This window comes from Myodes glareolus, chromosome 15 (genome assembly GCF_982192425.1).
Source record: "Myodes glareolus chromosome 15, mMyoGla1.1, whole genome shotgun sequence".
NCBI classification, from domain to species: Eukaryota; Metazoa; Chordata; class Mammalia; order Rodentia; family Cricetidae; genus Myodes; species Myodes glareolus.
Genome location: NC_142040.1, coordinates 67,622,484 through 67,641,544, shown reverse-complemented (window position 1 = coordinate 67,641,544; position 19,061 = coordinate 67,622,484). Strand labels below are relative to the sequence as shown.

Genomic DNA, 19,061 nt, shown 5'->3' with positions numbered 1-19,061 from the left:
TTGGGAATACAGTAGGGAACTGACTGCTTACTGAACCAGTCCTCACTGTGGCCTTTTCTGCATAGCCATGTCCTGTGCTTCAGCCTAGACCAGGGAGACGTTGCGATGCCCCTGTCTCAAGAAAACATTCTCTACAGGACATTCTGAAGTCAGGAACAGAGACTCTCAGTGGGTGGCACTGTTAGCCTGGTCATAATCTGTCTACTCTTTGCCCCAGACTGCTGTCTAACTCTCTGGTTGACCAATTATATGAATCCCTGTGATCAGAATAGTCTCCTGTGACCAGAAGCATTTGCCTGAATTAGCTCACTAACTCTCACGCCTGGTCCTTCCATTTGATTGTGTGTGACTTTTTTCTGTACTCTGCGGTTAGAATTTTCTTGGTACCCTGACTGACCTTCTTCTGTTGAATTGCTTGGTTACAGCCTTGACATCACCCATCGAGTACCAGAGGAACCATAGCGGGGGCGGCGGCAGTGGCAGCGGGGGCAGCAGCGGCGGGGGCGGGGGCAGCGGTGGCAGCGGGGCCTCCAGCGGTGGCAGCAGCGGCCATGGCAGTGGCCCCAGCAGCTGTAGCAGCGGCCCCGGCTCAAGCAGGAGCAGGCCCTCCAGGATTCCACAACCTGTCAGACACCACCCCCCCATGCTGGTCTCCTCTGCAGCCTCAAGCCAGGCAGAGGCAGACAAGATGTCAGGTATGTCTGCTCCCAGCCCCTCACTGCCTCCCCCGAGCAGCAGCCTGGCCCTTGAGGCCAGCATTGGCCAGCCCAGCAGGCTCCCCTTGAGTGGAGACTCCGAAGGTCTTGAACGAGAAACAGAGCCCATTCCCAAGATGAAGGTGATGGAGAGCCCCAGAAAAGCCCCTGGGAATGCTTCTGGTACAAGCCAAGACGGAAACACCAAGGATGCCCGGGGGAACCTGGGCCCATTACCTCTGGGCAAGACTAGGCCGGGGGCCATCTCGCCGCTGAACTCTCCTCTCTCCACTACGTTCCCTTCTCCTTTTGGCAAGGAGGCCTTTCCTCCCAGCAGCCCCCTGCAGAAGGGGGGCTCCTTCTGGAGCTCCGTTCCTGCTTCCCCTGCCAGCCGGCCAAGCTCCTTCACCTTCCCGGGGGACAGTGACTCCCTCCAGCGACAGACGCACCGCCATGCAGCCCCCAGCAAGGACACAGACCGCATGAGCACGTGCTCCTCGGCCAGCGAGCAGTCCGTGCAGTCCACTCAGAGCAATGGGGTAAGAGCGCCGGGGAGCCTGCGCCCGTCCACCCCACCACCTCTGTCCCGCCAGCTCTTCTAAACCTCCGTACTAACTCCAGCTCTCCAGCACTGTGCAGCAGTAATCGCCTTCTGCAGTTCTCCTGTGCGTTGTCTGAGTAGACACGTCTGTGGCCTCTGTGTGTGCACTCGCGTCCGTGCCCCGTGGCGTTGCACTGGCACCCAGCCGCCAAATGAATGCAGCCACCTCTAACCCCCTGCGGGACCACGGACAGCGCCTGCTCTCCTCTCTACTAACTTGCTTCTTGCTTTATTCCTGTCTCCTTATTAAGAGAAAGTGCACCATTAACCTCCTCCATGCAGCATCTTTAAGTCTTCAGTTTCTGACCAGAAAAGTATCTTGGGACTTGCTTTTTAGGCCCTGCCTTCCTCGCACTTTTTTTCATGGGTTGTTTTTTTTTTTTGAGGTTTTTTTTTTTCTGTCCTCTATTACTTACAATGAAATATGTACACTTTTAAGCTTTTTGTTTATTGCTTAGTTTTGCTCTTTTGTGCCATAAGTTATCTTTGCAGCTTTTTTGAGTCATCTGATGAAAAACAAAATTCCTCAAGAAAACATCCAACAACAACTCAAAGCAAAATAAAATGGCATAAGGGGGCAGGAATCTACCCAGTGGGAAAGTTTCCTCTACCCTAAGTCTCCTGGAGAGACACCGGCCCAGGCACCTGGACACCTGGCTTCTCCAGAGATGGCTGGGCTCAGGCCTCCAGCGAGGATGCCAGGGGCCGTCCGAGTGCCTCTGCAGTGGGGTTCCAGCTCGTTTTGTGGTCACTTGCATTGTGTTCTCAAGCTGAAGGGTTCTCTGCTGGGTCCCCACTCTCGGCCTCCTCACTGTCCTCCAACTGTTTCCTCCAGGGCAGATGACCTGGCCCGTAACACTCTTCCGAAGGCATGCGTGAGCGCACAGAACTGTTCTAACGACTGTATGTTTGAACGCTTTATAAATTTTTAAATACATTTCCCTAAAAGGGTCTGTGTCTCTCGTTGTATATATATTTATATATAAAATCTAGCTTTTGCATGTCTCTTTCCTCTGGGCTTCTATTAATCCCTCATCTGTTCTCTTTATCTTATCTTCTTTCTCGTTAGGGATTTTGATTAACTCAGCCTTCATCTTTATTGGTGGAAGAAATCGAGACGTGGGTCCTGATGCTTTTGTTTACACTTGAGCTAACTGCTAAGTGGTTAAGTAGGTGTCTGATGGAGGACATTTCCCCTGTCCTCGCTATGGACTCTCCAGTTTGTACACAGCAAGGGGTCTTCCTGCTGGGTTGGAAACTCTAGGGCCAACAGTCCACTGACAAGTCATAGCCCCAGACCTAATCTGCTCAGTGACCAGGCCTGGTCTCAGCACTGTGGCCCATCCAGAGCGGGGCTGCTGGCATCTCCTGTACCTGTAGCATTCCCAGCAGGTAGAGAGCTGTCAGGTCTGGTCTCCAAGGGAGGAACTACTCTAGGACAGGAGCCAGGCCTTCAAGGGTGTGGCTAGCGACACAGCCCCGCTCGAGAGAAGGCACAGTCCATCCCTGTGGCTAGTGGCTGGGACACTGATGGGGAAGTGGCCTTTGATTTCTGACTCCTCCCGCTGCTTTTGTGGTAGGACTGACAGGCTGAGTCTTCATCAGAATGGCGATGTGACATACCCTCTTGCCCTCTTCCCGGCTCTGGCTAGAAAGGGCCATTGGAACTCTTAGCTGCTCGCCAGGGAGCATGGCCTCCCTTCCTGTGACCTCCTCTGAGGAGCTGTCTGGGGTTGTAGACAGGCGGCTATGTCTGACCTCTCGTAGTTCTCTTCCCCCACTCCAGACGGCACCTCCTGCTGAATTCTGCTGAGATCAGGGTGGGTGGGGTGCAAATGCATGGCCCCAAACTGACTGGGCTAGCCTGTGCTTTGTGCCGTTAGTCGACCTTGCCTTCCACCAGCATGTGAACCACAGACAAGAACACATTAGAGTCAACCCCAGCCCTGGCTCCCTGTCACTGGCAGGGTGTTCTCTGCACACTTATGACCCTGCTCTGAGGGAGGTGGTCATGCTCTGTGGCAGGGAGGTTCTTGTGGGAACTGAGGAAGGCTGGTTTGAAACGCCTAGTGCGTATCCTGGCCAGAGGTCTATTGGAAAGTGACAAGAGCCGTGATGGCCGCAGATTACCACAGTTTTGAGATGCACCCTGCTCTGGTGCCATAACCAGGGTGGCTGCGGCAAAGAAAGGTTTAGGTTACATGTCTAGCACGTTTGCCTGTGCCATCCCAAAACTGCTGGGTCCTGCCATGTAAATCAAAATACTGAAGTACGAACTGAATGTACAAAGTGTGCCAAGGCACCCTTTGAGCTGAAGTGGGGACTGTGGGGACAAGAGCAGTGCAGCTCGTGAACACAGGCAGCTCTTCTGTGCCCGTAGCAGCTCCTGGTAACTACCCTGCTGGCTGCCCACACATGGCCTCACAGAGCAGGTGGGCCTGATGTCCCCTCAGCCACCTCAGAACGGCAGTCAGCTGTCTGCTCTGGCGTGCTCTGACATGCTCAGAAGACAAGGACTAGAAGGGTAGGGGCCAGGTCGTCTCCCCCTCAGAGTGTCCCCAGACCCTGACCCCCGTAATACCCTGAAGCAGCAGCGTATGAGCATTTGAGAGCAAACTCAGAGAAGCCAGGACCCAGAGGCCATTTCCCGTGCCCTAATTTGATAGAGGGGAATTAGGCAAGATGACCCAGGGATCAGCAGTGATGTCACCTTTCTGCGCTCCTGGACAAATAGGTAGTCAGGTGAAAGCATGGGACAGGTGACTGCCATCTGTGTTTCGTTCATTCCGTCTGCATGCCCAGGCTGGGCGGCTTCAAGAAACCCACTTGGTTTTACTTTTGCAGTCTTGTTTCATTGACTGAGTTACTGAACAGGTATTGCGGGCCAACCACATGTCAGTCGCTGACCAAAAAAAAACAAAAAATAAAAACTGGATGTTATTCAAGCCTCAGGATAAGAGCAGTGAAAAATATCCCTTAAACCACTTAAAGCTCCCTTCCCCAAAGCTCGAAGGCAGCTCTGTGATATTATGCCATGTATTCCCATGACAAGAGCAATGTGAAGACCCCTGAGGCAAGCTCGGTCAGAGGAGCATCCACTGAGGGACACACAGGAGATGGAGCAGCCATCCACAAGAGTAGAGTGGTAATGGATTGCTCTTTCAGATGGTCCACATTCTTTGGGGGGACAGAGGGAAGCAAGGTTAGACAATACCTGTATCCTGGAATGCACATTCCAGCGAATGTCTTGTTAGGAAGATCTGGAGACATCTCAGTTATGATCTATCAGTCAGCCAAGTGGCTACTCTGCAGCCTGCAAAGTTAATACTTGTTTGAATCTGAAACACCCAACACGACGTCGGCAGGAGGACTGAGCAGCTCGTGCAGGGCACGGTGAAGATCCAACTGCATCGGGCTCCCAGGGCATCAGCACTGAGGTGGATCTTTTGGAGTTGTTTCTCCATGGCCGACCAAGTTTGTTGCAAGGGGGGAGGCGTTAAGCTGAAGAGCGTGTGAAGGAGGAGTCTGACGTCTCCTTGTCTGTCTGCCGAGCCCCCTGCGGGCTGGTGCCACAGCCACCAGCAGCTGCTGCTGTAGGACCGCGTCTCAGTCCCTGCCCACCTTCTTTTTTCCCTCTCCCCCTCCAGAGTGAAAGCAGCAGCAGTAGCAACATCTCCACCATGCTGGTGACACACGAGTACACGGCAGTGAAGGAGGATGAGATAAACGTCTATCAAGGAGAGGTCGTTCAAATTCTGGCCAGTAACCAGCAGAACATGTTTCTGGTGTTCCGAGCCGCCACTGACCAGTGCCCCGCAGCTGAGGGCTGGATTCCGGGCTTTGTCCTGGGCCATACCAGTGCAGTTATCATGGAGAACCCCGACGGGACTCTCAAGTGAGTGCCAGCAGCAAGGCAGCCTAAGCATGGGCAGCAGAAGGAATAGGAGCCATCAGGGAGTGCTTGAGGCCCTGAAGGGAAGAACTCAGGGAAAAGCTGTTGATTCACACAGGTTTAACTGCCGATTCATGCAGGTTTAGCTGCCGATTCACGCAGGTTTGCCTCTAAGTGAAGTGTGTGACCCCGAGTAAAGGTGGACTGTCCTTAGCCTCACAAATCCTCTTTAATACATCTTTCATTCAGGTCACTAAATGATCCCTAAAGGTCTTAGATAAGGAACAGGACCTCTTGAGGAACACGAGGTCATCACTCACAGGCTGCAGGGGAAGATCTATGTGATGGCTTTGCCATCAGCCCTTTAATGCTCAGAGGCTATTGACTTAAACCTGAAGCCAGCTTTGCTGCATGGAGCATTATATTAAAGCCAACTGAGTCCATACTGGTCTTTGAAACTTTTTCTCTTCCTGGAGTCTCCCTGAAGTGGGAGAGACCAGGCATTTCTTTCCCAGAGTAGAAGAGTTTTGTCGCTCGAAGAGGCAGTGCTGCCTGGTCACACAGGCCCCTGCAGGGCACTGGTGCTAGAGGTGCCATCTTCAAACCATCTCTCCTCTAGGACTGGCCTCCTTCCCCTCATCCTGTCTCCCTGAGAGGCAGAGAAGTGTGTTGTTGAGGATCCTGCACTACACTTCCTATGCCTTGACTTTAGAAGAAAGACATGTGGGAGATGGATCCCATGGTATACTTCAGCACGCATGTGTGAGCCTCACGCTGGTTCCTTCTGGGAACAGACGTACTGGGATAGGCCATGAGTAGGCAGGTGAGGGTGTAGACTTGCGAGGGACTGGCTCACATAGCTATGGAGACAGGCAGATCCAGACGCCGGTGCCCATCAAATTCCCTCCATAGTCCTTCAGCTGTCTGGATGAGGGAGGGCTTCAGCCATCCAGATGTTCCTGCTGGCCAAAAGTCCCCTCAAAGAAACACTGGGAACATTTGACTGTCTCAGCACAGTGTGACCCGGTCAAGATGACACATAATTTAACTATCGCTTTTGAATTTTAATCTTTAAAATCTACATAAAGGGCTGCTGCCTTTGTCACCTGCCTCCTGAATAGGACTGTGACATCAGTGGTCGTGGAACCTCTGTTCCTAGAGTCTCTCAGTTCCTCGGTGAAGCCTTTCTCTGAGGCTTCCAGGTGTCGCCTGCTGATCATGGAGAAAGAGGGATGTGAGCAGTGTGTTCTTTTCCTCCCTAGGAAGTCGACATCTTGGCACACAGCACTCCGTTTAAGGAAGAAGTCTGAGAAGAAAGAGAAAGACGGCAAAAGGGACGGCAAGTTGGAGAACGGGTACAGGAAGCCGCGCGAAGGGCTCAGTCACAAGGTATCTGTGAAGGTGCGTGTGGAAAGCCAGGCCTGGTGCCACCTCCAGGAGGAGGGCGGGGAGGCTGAGCCGCGGCGGGCCCTAAGCTGGGGCTTGCTTGAGGACACTCTCCCCTCCCCTGGGGGCAGCATTACACTGGCTCTCTGTGCATTCATTGGAAACTGTGCAGGCATGTAACTTAGCACGTGTGGTCTACGTGTGGCTTCTAAGAATGCAGTTAAGCCAGTCAACCTTTGCCTGAATCCTGTACAATTGAAGTAGTAGTTTGTGAATGAGAAGATAAACTCAGCCCATTGATCTGGCATGGCACATTCAAGGGCGTGTAAAAGCCATAGAAGGGGGGTGGTTCTGATTGGTTCCTGATTAGCCAAGCTCTTCCTGCAGTAACCGTAGCCCTGGAATTGAGTAGGCTACCCGGAAATAGTTCCTGTTTTTATTAATGCCTATTTGCCTTTTCCGTTTCAGCTTCTCAACCCCAACTACATCTATGACGGTGAGTTCTACTGTCTTTGCTCTGAGGGCTCACAGTTCTGCGGGGTCTCTGTCAGAGCATCGTGGCTCTGCACTGGGGTATTCTGTGGTGTTCTGGGTGTGCACTGGTGTGTGACACCACAGGAGAGGTGTGGAGAGATGCTGAGGATGACCGGCATTGACCCAACTCCCTTACCTTGCAGTTCCCCCAGAATTCGTTATCCCATTGAGTGAGGTCACATGTGAGACAGGGGAGACCATTGTTTTTAGATGTCGTGTCTGTGGCCGCCCCAAGGCCTCCATCACCTGGAAGGGCCCTGAACACAACACTTTGAACAACGATGATCACTACAGCATCTCCTACAGGTGAGGGGCCACTCGAGCAGCGCACTGGCTAGGGGCGTGGTTAATCACATAGTAACTGAGCAGGCACTGTTCTCCGAATCATCTCTTTCCTCTGACACCTTGGGTGCTGCATAGTCTGTGGGAGAACATTTCATACTTGGGAGGGAGGTAAGGCTGGTACCTGAAGGTACTGAGCCTTCCTGATGCCTAGCGTATTCTCCCATGTGCCACAGTGACATCGGGGAGGCCACTCTGAAGATCACTGGTGTGACCTCAGAAGACGATGGCATCTACACATGCATCGCTGTGAACGACATGGGTTCAGCCTCATCTTCGGCCAGTCTGAGGGTTCTAGGTAAGCCACCCAGAGCAGAGCAGGTCTGTTGTATCTGCCACACTTGGTGTGGTGTGTCTAAAGGTCTGTGACCGTACCATTGTGCACTAGAGTCACTAGTGGCCGGTCTGAGCTGGGATGCAGTGCTTTCTTGCCCTTAGTACTTAAAAGCATGTCTTTTTATATCTGGTCTTCCAGCCGAGGTTAAGTTGGACCATGAAGTGTGTGAGTGAACCCCAGCTCGGCCCTTCAGTGAGGTGAACTGTAACGGTTCGGTGACTTCCCCACATAGCCATCTAGGAGAGTGTTCCCAGGGACCTGCTTGTTGGTGACCTTGGCATCTTCACAGCCCAGCCTGATGCTGTGTTCTCTGTAGTTAGCCTTCCCGCCCTGTGGACAGAATCCTTCCTAACCCTGTTGGATTCCTGTTGCATTTGGCATGGGTGGGCATGTTCAGAGCAGGACAATATGTGACTGGTTTCCAGCAATGCCCACTGAGGCCAGCTGTGCTACACGAGGCAATTACAGGTGTCCACCTGCCCTTAGTTAATTTGGGTTTGGGAAAACTGCTTCCAATAGGGGAAATAGAAATCCCAACTAAATGGTGAGTTGGGTTCTAGAGTATTCTATTGTAGACAGTAAGTAATTTTGCCTAAAATTTTTATCTCACATTTTGACTTTATTAAATCATAGAAAGGGTGTGCTATGGTTATAGGACTGTGACCTAAAAGAGAGCAAGATCTTGAAATTGAAAATAAAGATCATTGATTTTTTTTTTCATTTAAAAAAAATCATACAAATTATAGAGTTGGTTCTTAACAAGCCACTGGTAACAGCTCAGAGTCACAGGGCTGCTCATCCCTTGGGGATCTGAGCAGGAAAAGAACAGAAAAGAAAATGAATGGCTATTCCTGTCACAGAATCTTCAAGGTCTTTAGGAAAATGCCATCTTGTTGGACAGGCCATTAGATTTTCTTACAGTTTCCAAACCTCACCCTGTGGGAAGCTGTTTGGTTTGCAGGCCTTGGTGGTCTGTGATTTTAATGTTTGCTAATGAGTCCACACCAGTGAGCTGTCCTGTGTAGACGCTGTTCATTCACTGTGTGCTCTCCAGAGCACTGCCCCAGTTCTTTCTGGTCTGCAGCCCCTGAGTCCCAGCCCCTGTGGACATGTTGACACCAAGCCAGGCACTGTGACTGGATTAGGGCAAGAGAATTACTAGGGAGCAATTCTTGCATCTTGAAGCTAAGGTGGTCAGTCCTGCCACCTCAGAAATACATACAAGCCCCCGCTGATGGAGCAGGTCAAGCAAGGGTCCCTGTCAGGAAAAAAGAGAGCTGTTACCAGAAGGAGCCAAGGGGCTTTGTGCCATTGTGAGGCCATTTCTTGAACTGCTTAGGGATCAAGGACTAGACATTTATGTTTCATGCTCTTCTGTATATATACAATATTTTGAAGACATTTATTTAGGGAATTTTCTGAATCCTTTTTAGTGAAAAATAAAGGAAAAATATTTGCTTTTATGTGGAAAAATGCAGTATTTTTTTAATTAAAAGTTTTTTAATTTTGTGCATAACTACTATATTTACATCATTTCTACTCCTTCCTCTCTCTACTCCAACTTCTTCCATGCCCCCCCCCACTCCCTTGCAAACTCATGACCTCTTCAATTATTATTGTTATATGCACATGCACACACAGCCTGCTGTAACCATTTCGTGTTGCTCATATGTTTAGAGATGGCCTCTTGGGATTGGATAAGCCATCATCCCTGGAGAACACTGAGTCTCCCTCTCTGAGTCCTTAATTGCCTATAGCTCTTCATCTAGCGGTAGGCCCTTGGGAAATACTCTGAACGTACATTAGCACATCAACTCACAGTGTTGTCGTTGTGCAGATCTTGTTTAGGCAGCCTTATTGTTAGGATTTCAGAGGCAGATTCCCTGTGCCCCCCTCTCCTCCCCCGTGCTGGACTCTGACTGGCTTGGAATCATTCAAGTCTTATGCATGCTGTCACGGTCTCAGTAAGTTCCTAAGGACATCCACTCTGTTGTGCCTGGAAATTGTCCACCCTCTCTGACTCTACAGTCTTTCCACCCCCTCTTCCACATAGATCCCTGAGCCATGAAGGAGGAATGTGATAAAGACATCCCCATTAGGACCAAGTGCTCCAGAGTCTCCCACGCTCTGTCCTGTCCATTTGTGAGTCTGTACTAACTCCCATCTACTGCAAGCTTCTCTGATGAGCACTGAATGATGCACTCATCTGTGGGTATAGGATCGAAGAAAATCTTAGAGAAGACATCTTGTTTCTTTGGGTGTATATAGTACCACATTCACTGTTAGCAAGTGACTTCCAACTGCATGTGTGATAAAACTGTCTATGTCCGCAACATATTTATTACTTACATACTCTAAAAGACTGTAAACATTAAGACAACATAATGAACCCTTGACTTCTGTATACTGTGAAAACAAGCTGTGAGTCTGGGTGACCAGAAGGGACTGTGTAAATCAGCCCTGTCAGGCTGGAGAGATGGCCCACAGGGTAAAAGCAGCTCACTATATAAGCATGATGATCTGCCTTCAAATGCCTAGAGCTACATAAAAGCCAGGCGCGGTGATGGGGCTGCCTGTAACCCCAGTGCTGTGGTGGGCAGAGACAAGGGGTTGCCTGGAGTTTGCCAACCTAACGTAAGGCTCGGTAAGAGAATGTCTGTAGGGAATAGTCAGATACAAGACTCAAGTACAGTTTCACACACTCTTAAATAAAAACAAATTGATTTCATTGACATTTAGCTTAATCTAATATATCAACAGTATTTGATTCTAATGTGAAATCAATACCTATAAATTGTTCGTGAGATATTTCCAGTCTTCTATCCATGTTAATTCCAGCGTCCTGTGCATCTGTCTTACTGTGGCATGAGAGTGCTACCTCTGAGAGATGCTAGGTGGTCATGTGTGCTGGCCATATTGGACAGTACAGGTTTGTGATTTCTTATCAAGAAACTCTGCTTCAGGTGCACTCAGGAACTGAGCATGGTGACTCACACCTGTAGTTCTAGCTCTTGGGCATCAGAGGCAAGATTACCACCAGCTTACAGCTGCTGACAGAACACTGTTTTTAAAAGAAAAGACAAATGTACTCAGGAGAAATGGTGTTCTTCTCGCAGGTCCAGGAAGTGATGGGATCACGGTGGCCTGGAAGGATAACTTTGACTCCTTCTACAGTGAAGTGGCCGAGCTCGGCAGGTATGATGTGAAGCCCAAAGCCCCTTCCACAAAAGAAAGATTGCTCATTATCCAAGACCGATAATCAGAGAATGTTGCCGTGGATAGGAGTGACTGTCTTGTGTGTGGGGTTAGTGGCCCTGTGCTGTGCCAGTACCTGGCAGAAACAAAAGACAGAAAGGGTTTCTTCTAGCTCATGTTCTCAACGGGTTTCAGTCTGTCCTGACAGGAAAAAGGGCATGACAGAGCTGTAACCTCGTCCAGCTAGACTCCCTCCTCATGGTCCCACCAGGTGAAAAGCAAGCATTGAGAACATGACCCTGTGGAGGCAGTAGCAGGTTAACAGGCTTTAGATGTTAGGCACTGGGCAGGGATCAAAGCAGACTTTAGGTAGGATCCCAGAATGAAGGCCTAACGCCGTGGGCCATGCACTGATGGAACAAGTACTTTCCCACTGGGCATCTAGAAGAGCGCTAACTAGGCACTGTTGTTCGTGGGGACTGGAAGGGACTCCCCCTGATCTGGTGGAGTATCAGGCTCCTCTTGACGGAACAAAGAAATTTCCACATAAAGAGGCTACTTCTCCAGCTGAGGCTGCCAAGGCCAGGGTGGCTCAGCAATGCCACGGACAGACAGCCCCCTTCTAAATTCTGGCTGCCCTCTGAACCGCACAGCACCCGCCTGCCCGGAGTCATTGTGTCCCTAGGTAGGAGAGGATACAGGTAGACTACTGAGTCAACATGTTGGGAGAGCTTTTCCATGCAGTTGTCAGCAGCCTTCTACATTCTAGTGGCCACTCTGGATCACATGGCTCCCGTGGTATATATCCCATTTACATATCACTGAACACCAAGTCTCAGCCACCCATCCCCCGTCTTAACAGTAATGATGCGCCAGCCCTCACAGCATTGCAGAGTGACTAGGTAGGCATTTTGTCCATCTTTCCTGGGATCATCGTGTCGGCACACCCACACCTCACTCCAGTCTCAGTCCAGAAATGGATGTAGGACTTTTTCTTACATGGACATTCACCCTGTGCTTCCTCATATGACGGTGGAGCATTCCCGAAGAACAGAAGCAGAGCTTGCCCAGGCTCAGAAATTAGCAACTGTATGCTCTCTGTATTCTCCAGTTAGGAGTCATGGGGCAGCCACCAATGACCATCCGCCTTCCCGTGGGAGGAGTATCAGCTATGTAACTTACCCCGTAGCCTACCCTACCTCTGCTGCACATTCATTCATTTCCCCTGGTGAGCACAAGGTGCTGACCCTGAGAGCAAGGTCGTCTTAACCACAGAGCATCAAGATGCGGCTCGGGCTCTGGGTGTGCACTGGGACACAGCACCAGAGACCTGACCCTCAGTTGAAGGGACAATTTGCCTACACTGCAAGTAAGCTTAAGCCAAGAGAACGAAAGACCCTTTCCTTAGGAAAGGGAAGCCGTCTGGCAACTGTGGGCACTTACGTTAGCCTCCGAATGGTGAAGTTCTCCAGGGGGACAAACAAAGGTAGAAATTGCATGGTGAGGCCAAGGCTCCCGTGAGCTATCCCTGTCAGCACATTCAGTGGTCAGGAAGCCCAAGGCCTGTTCGGTCCCAGCATGAGGAACGGAGGCTGCCTTTAGGAGGGAGGAATGGCAGCCTCATTGCTGATTTCAACGGCGTGTTCCTTCCCCACGTGGCCCAGCAAAGTAAGGTCTACGCATAGGTGTCAAGTCACCATCCCACAGCGGTGGCCCTATGTCCTTTCTCTCTGACCAATCTTACAGGGGCAGATTTGCTGTGGTTAAGAAATGCGACCAGAAGGGAACCAAACGAGCAGTGGCCACGAAGTTCGTGAACAAGAAGTTGATGAAGCGTGACCAGGTCACCCATGAGCTTAGCATCCTGCAGAACCTCCAGCACCCCCTCCTCGTGGGTCTTCTTGACACCTTCGAGACCCCGACCAGTTATATCCTGGTTTTGGAAATGTGCGTACCCCCCTCCCCATCCTTACCTCGGCTCCCAACACTTTTGCTGATCCTGTTTGTTCTCTGAGAAAACATACTCTGTGGTTTTAGGATTCATAGAAATCTACAAAGATAGATTTGTTATCAGAGGCTGCCATGTTAGAGCCTCTACTCATGGCCAAATCATTTGAGTGCTGGGAATTGGACCTTGGTCCACTGCAGGAATAGTGAGTGCTCCAGACCCCTCCTCCTTGGCAGCCTAGCCACTGGAGGGCCATCGTGAGCTAAAATGATGCAGTGTGTGTAGGAAACCAAGCCCAGTGCTGGCCTGGAAGCCCCCATGCCTGGGAGGCTCTCCGGCAAACTTGATGGCCAGTAGCTACTGCCCGCCTTCCACAGGGATTCTGAACAAGAAAAATCGCACAGGTCTTCGTCAGAAATCCCCATGGCCTTCGTCTGAAGCTGCAGTGCTTTCAGCTGTAGCTTTGCTATGGATGGGGTGAGGATGTAGAAGGGAGTGCGTTTGTTTTGTAGTACAAAGCTGGACACAGGACCTCACATGTGCCTGGCAAGGACTGGATCGCTCACCTGTACCCCCAGCTCTCGGGCTCTTAGTGCTTTTTCCTGGAAAGTCACATGGTGTATTACTTAAGCTACTTTTCTATTGCCGTGACCAACGGCCATGGCCAAGGGAACTTGTGAAAGAAAACAGTTAATATAGGGGTTTGCCATTCCGTAGGGTTAGAGTTCATGACCATCATGACTCGAAGCATGGCAGCAGGCGGGCGCATTGCTAAAGCATGGCAGCAGGCAGGCACATTGCTAAAGCATGGCAGCAGGCAGGCACATTGCTAAAGCAGTAGCTGGGAGCTTTCATCAAATCCACACGCACAAGGAAGAGACCTCAGTGACACACCTCCAACAGGGCCACATCTCCTGATGCTTCCCACACAGATCCACCTACTGGAGACCAAGCATTCAAACATATGAGCGTATGGAAGCCATTGTCATATAACCAGCATGGTGCAGCCTCGTCAGACTGTTAACAGAATTGATTACCCTAAGAATGCCATAATTTCCCACTAATGTCCACTCCTTAATAGACGGGTAGTTGGTCTTCTATAGACTTACATTTTGAAAACAGCCAGCGTTCAGTGCAGCCTCCATCCAATAGTGACTGTTCACAAGCCAAGGAACCTCAGGAAGGTTTTCTACCTTCTCTGCCTCTGTCTCCTCCTCTCTAAAGCTGGGCAGTGGAGCACCCTTCTCGGGGTGTTGAAGGTTGAGTGAATAGATGCTGCTAAACTTTAGGTGGAGAACTTTGTATCTTTAAACTTAGTTCAGATTAGGGTAACTTTGACTAAGCATGCAGATAGCATGTAGCTTTTTATAACATGGCCTCATTCCAGCTTCACGTTTAAGAAAGCCTATGCCAAGGGAGGTGGGTAGCCCCTGCCTTCCCGCAGCAGTTGTTGACATCCAAATGTCTACTGTGCATAGGTGCTGCCCAGCACATTGCCATAGCAACACCCAGCAAGGTTGCAGCCCTGACTGTCGCTCTCCCCGCAGCCCGCTTGGATCTTTTCCCCCTCCGTGTGCCATGCCATCCAGTGGAGGTTCAGTCCTGAGAGTATGGGTTCATTTCTCCCTCAAATGCTCTGAGTTGAAAGGTGACAAATGTCCTCCTTCCCCTGCAGGGCTGACCAGGGGCGCCTCCTGGACTGTGTGGTACGATGGGGAAGCCTCACCGAAGGGAAGGTCAGAGGGCACCTGGGGGAAGTTCTGGAAGCCGTCCGATATCTTCACAACTGCAGGATAGCGCACCTGGACCTAAAGGTTGGCAGGCCGGGGGCTGGGCAAGGGCAGGTCTACCCTCTTCCTGCCTGAGTCTGAAGGCAAACGGGAAGAGGAGGGCAGTGGAGCAGATTCCTTGTCTTTCCCAGAGTTGCCTTCAGTCTGGGAGGGCCTAGTAGTGAAGCGTGTTGGGTCAGGAGACATTTAAGAAGTTCCTATCAGTGCTGCCAGGTTGGCACAGAACCTACCCAACTGAGGGTCCCTGGGGGAGAAGACAGTACCCTGCAGCTGAGAGCGGCTCCCAGCTGAGCTGAGGGGCCTAGAGAGCTTCCACGGCTGGCACTCGCCTGGCTCCCACCTTGCCATAGGATCCTGACAGTGGTCAGACTGAGCATGAGCTAGGGATGTCTGCCAATGACGGTGTCTCCTCCTGTGTTGCAGCCTGAGAACATTTTGGTGGATGAGAGTCTGGCCAAGCCAACCATTAAACTGACTGACTTTGGAGATGCTGTCCAGCTCAACACCACCTACTATATCCACCAGTTGCTGGGGAACCCCGAGTTTGCAGCCCCAGAAATCATCCTTGGGAACCCTGTCTCCCTGACCTCGGACACATGGAGTGTTGGAGTGCTCACCTACGTGCTGCTCAGCGGCGTGTCCCCCTTCCTGGATGACAGCGTGGAAGAGACCTGCCTGAACATTTGCCGGCTGGACTTCAGCTTCCCGGAGGACTACTTTAAAGGAGTTAGCCAGAAGGCCAAGGAGTTTGTGTGCTTCCTCCTGCAGGAGGACCCAGCCAAGCGTCCCTCGGCTGCACTGGCCCTGCAGGAGCAGTGGCTGCAGGCAGGAAATGGCAGCGGCAAAGGCACGGGCGTCCTCGACACGTCCAGACTGACCTCCTTCATTGAGCGGCGCAAACACCAGAATGATGTTCGACCTATTCGTAGCATTAAAAACTTCTTACAGAGCAGGCTTCTGCCTAGAGTTTGACCTATCTTGAAGTTCTTTCTCATTCTCTTTCACCTGCCAATCAGCTGTTAATTTGAATTTTGAAGAGGAAACCAAACCAAACTAAGTGACCGGCTGCCTGCTGTTCATCGTGTGAGATTGCATTCCAAGTGAGCTGTGCCCAGCAGCACTTGGGCTCAGAGCTGCAAGCTGCGCTGGGGTGGAGGACCTTCAGTTACACTCTGCAAAGGCAGAGATCGCATCGCTGTATCACAGTATTTTATTCAGGTTTCTGCAAAAAAAATAAAAAATAAAAAGATACTTTTTTAAATGAACATGGATAGAATTTTGCAAATTTAACATTTTCAAGATTGATTCAAGGAAACCCATGCCTATGTTCAAACCACTGGTGTTACACAAAACAAAGATACTGTGTATTTCTGGGAAAGACTCACCAGGTGGCAGCCAGTCCCATGGCCCCAGCCAGTGCTTGGCATCCACCTGGCACTGAGCTTTGCCAGCCGCCTCATCTGCGTACGTCTTGCCAAGCACCAGACTTGGCTTCTGAAACGTACATTCAACCTCAGTCTTTTGCATAAAATAGAATGAATGGTTTTGCTCTGATGAAATGTAGGCCTTATTTGTACATAAGATTCTCCCTGCCTTCCGTCTGGCATTTCCCCCACCCCGCCCCTCCCACCCACCGCCTGGGCCTTCCTGGGGGGGATCTGAGGGGGTCTGCCCATCCAATGAAGACTTTGGGCTGAGTCCAGCCCCACTGCCCCCCTCCCCAGCCCCATCCCAAGCCGGCAATCAGATTGTTGACCGGTATACAGTCAGATGAAAATACTGTAAATGCACTCATTGGGGTTTTTTTTTTTTTTTGGTTTTATTTCATATCATGTGCAATGTTGTGGCTTTAACATTTTCTGCAACTATTTATGAAGACTTCTGTTGTACCTGTAATAAATATATAGAAAAAGCACATACTTCGCAAGTGAGCTTTATGGTTGTGTGTGTGTTGGGGGTGGGTCGTAGCCCTGTGCCATGAGTTCAAGGACACTTAACTCTTCGTGAAATTTGTCAGTTTTGAGGACTGTAAAAAGTGATTTCATACTCTGAATATAAAACTGGATAATAGGGTAATGTTTTAAATTTTATTATGCTATTATTCAGAATGCCAAAGTATTATTTTTTTCCCAAAATCAGTCTGAACATTTACTACTTTTTAGACTTTTTGACATTCAACTTTCTGTATAATAATTGGCTGGATTTTCAGCTTTTGGTAAGAAAGCCAATTAAGTACTGGCCGCCCCGAGGCTGGTACCCAGCGCCTAAGTCACTGTGGTAGAGCTGGCGCTGGCGTGGGAAGTCCTTCAACACAAGAAGTTGGGTTTCTGGCACGCTTGAATTTTTTCTGGATATCTTTTTATCTTCATTGTGTGAAATACACTAAAAAAGAGACCAGCTTGCTTCCCAAGCCAGCCAGACATCTGGGTCTTGAGCCATAAACTGGCATAATTAAGCTTTGCAGTTTCCAATGTATTTTATTTATTCCTTTGTTGGGTTTTTTGTTTGTTTGTTTATTTCTTGTAAAATTGTACAGAAACTTTTTAAGAGAAATTGGATTCAGAAACTGGATGTGTATCCGTAACCTCATAGCTTTTATTTGTGAACTGTTCCTTTCATTATTTCAGTTAATATTTTTACATTATTTTTTGCATGTATATTTCTTTGTACAGAGACCTTACATGTTTACACATTATGATGTGATGTAAATATTTTATTTTGCCATCAGTTATTTTAAAAAATTAAACATATTTGCCTGATTTTGGTGTTAGGCTTTTTATTGAAATTAATCACTGCTAAATCAGGTCCCTGAGAGAGATGGGGAGGTACCCTTGGGTGGGGCAGATTATCGCGGTCTGAGGATGAGCATGTCGGGGCTTGCAGTGCAATGCAGTCAGACACAGACACGCTGCCAGTGTGTAACCAGCATACTGGCTGCCTTTTGAAACAGAACCCTAGCTCATGCTAATACACCCTCATTTCCTAGTACCCCGATTTCCTGCTGAAGGGAGTTGTTTCATTCTGGCCTACTCCCCCTTTGCTGGCAGCAAGTCCCTTTTTCTGTCGCCAATATGACCTCTTTTGGTTCTTTTTGTGTGTTCTTCTGAGATGACAACTTGTGCTCATGTGATGCCTGAGGGGCACAAGGGTGAAAGACCTTGAGAAGATTGGTTTGCCATGCTTTCAAGATAGTTTTCCTGTCTCTGGAATATCTAGATGCTTGCGAGTCTTCACGTTACAGATTATAAATCTTTAAACCTACAGGAGCTCTTTTACCTGCGGTGCAGTGGGCAGAATCACAGGATTTTGGCAGAATCCATTATGATTCTTATGAACACATCTTGTAGCAAGTGTTCATTTAAAAGGCATGAGGTCATCTTCGAACACTGGAAGGAAAGATGCAACTTGGGTGAGCAAATATTTGAAACCTCATAGCAGAGATGGAAATAACTTTTGAAGCCAGTAAAATTCTTCCCACATTTATCTATATAAATAGACCTATGATTTATAGTATATAAATACTAAGTTTATATTATATGTAATATCCACTAAGGTATTTAGCAGTTATATATTTACATATGAAATCTTTACACAAAATACTATTTCCCCAGGAAACAGTCCCTCCCTGCCAGCAGATCTCTATTCTGAGTTCCATCTCCCATAGATAAATTTGCCTTGAAATTTCACAATTTTCAAAAATAAAGTTTTTAAAATTATTTTTGGGGAGTTTAGGTCATTCTGACTTATGTGCAGTGATGTTATGCACCCTTACTTCGGTGGTAATGTCTTGAATGCTAACACACTTTTGCCTCATTTTGCCTCATGATATGGTCCCCTCCTATTGCCCTTTGATGGCCATATCTGTCCTCCTGGCAAACTACATTAGCTCATGGAGTTCTCATTAATAAGGTGAGAGGTGTGTCCATTCCCCTCTGAGAGGTTTGGGTCCCCCCCCCCGCAAGAAAGGCAGGGCTACAAAGAGAATTACGTCAATGCTTTAGTAAGTGTTTAGTAGAATTTTCCAGCAAGTTCACATGGGCCTAGAGAATTGTGTGTGTGGTTTTCAATTATAGTGACAAATTCCTTCATCAGTGTAATGGTATTCAAATTACTTGTTTCTCATTCCCTGAATCGCAATCAACTTGCATTGTTTAAGAAGAATTGATCATGCTGTGTCTAATTATTCAATCAGTTGAGAGAAGAGTGCTAATACTTCCCACTATAATTATGGGTTCATCTGTTTCCCTTTCATTTCTCCCAGCTTCTTGTTCTGCATAGCTTGCAGGCTTATTTTTTAATATGTACATACTCAAAACTTAATGATCAGTTTTTTTAATCACT

General features: G+C 49.1%; 1 protein-coding gene across 3 annotated transcripts in view; it reads left to right on the top strand.

Moving 5' to 3' along the window:
* Trio (trio Rho guanine nucleotide exchange factor) overlaps positions 1-17,479 on the top strand; it is a 286,618-nt gene extending 269,139 nt beyond the window's left edge. For 2 of the 3 annotated variants that reach the window (XM_085676586.2, XM_085676588.2), the window contains exons 48-57: positions 426-1,234; positions 4,944-5,191; positions 6,451-6,589; positions 7,043-7,070; positions 7,252-7,414; positions 7,627-7,748; positions 10,904-10,982; positions 12,729-12,929; positions 14,606-14,744; positions 15,144-17,479. In XM_085676586.2, the coding sequence (XP_085532712.2) occupies positions 426-1,234; positions 4,944-5,191; positions 6,451-6,589; positions 7,043-7,070; positions 7,252-7,414; positions 7,627-7,748; positions 10,904-10,982; positions 12,729-12,929; positions 14,606-14,744; positions 15,144-15,692 (2,477 nt within the window). In that variant the 3' untranslated portion in view covers positions 15,693-17,479. The remainder of the gene's footprint in view (positions 1-425; positions 1,235-4,943; positions 5,192-6,450; positions 6,590-7,042; positions 7,071-7,251; positions 7,415-7,626; positions 7,749-10,903; positions 10,983-12,728; positions 12,930-14,605; positions 14,745-15,143) is intronic. The other variant, XM_085676587.2, reaches the window with a different exon arrangement.
* The last annotated feature ends 1,582 nt before the right edge of the window (positions 17,480-19,061 follow it).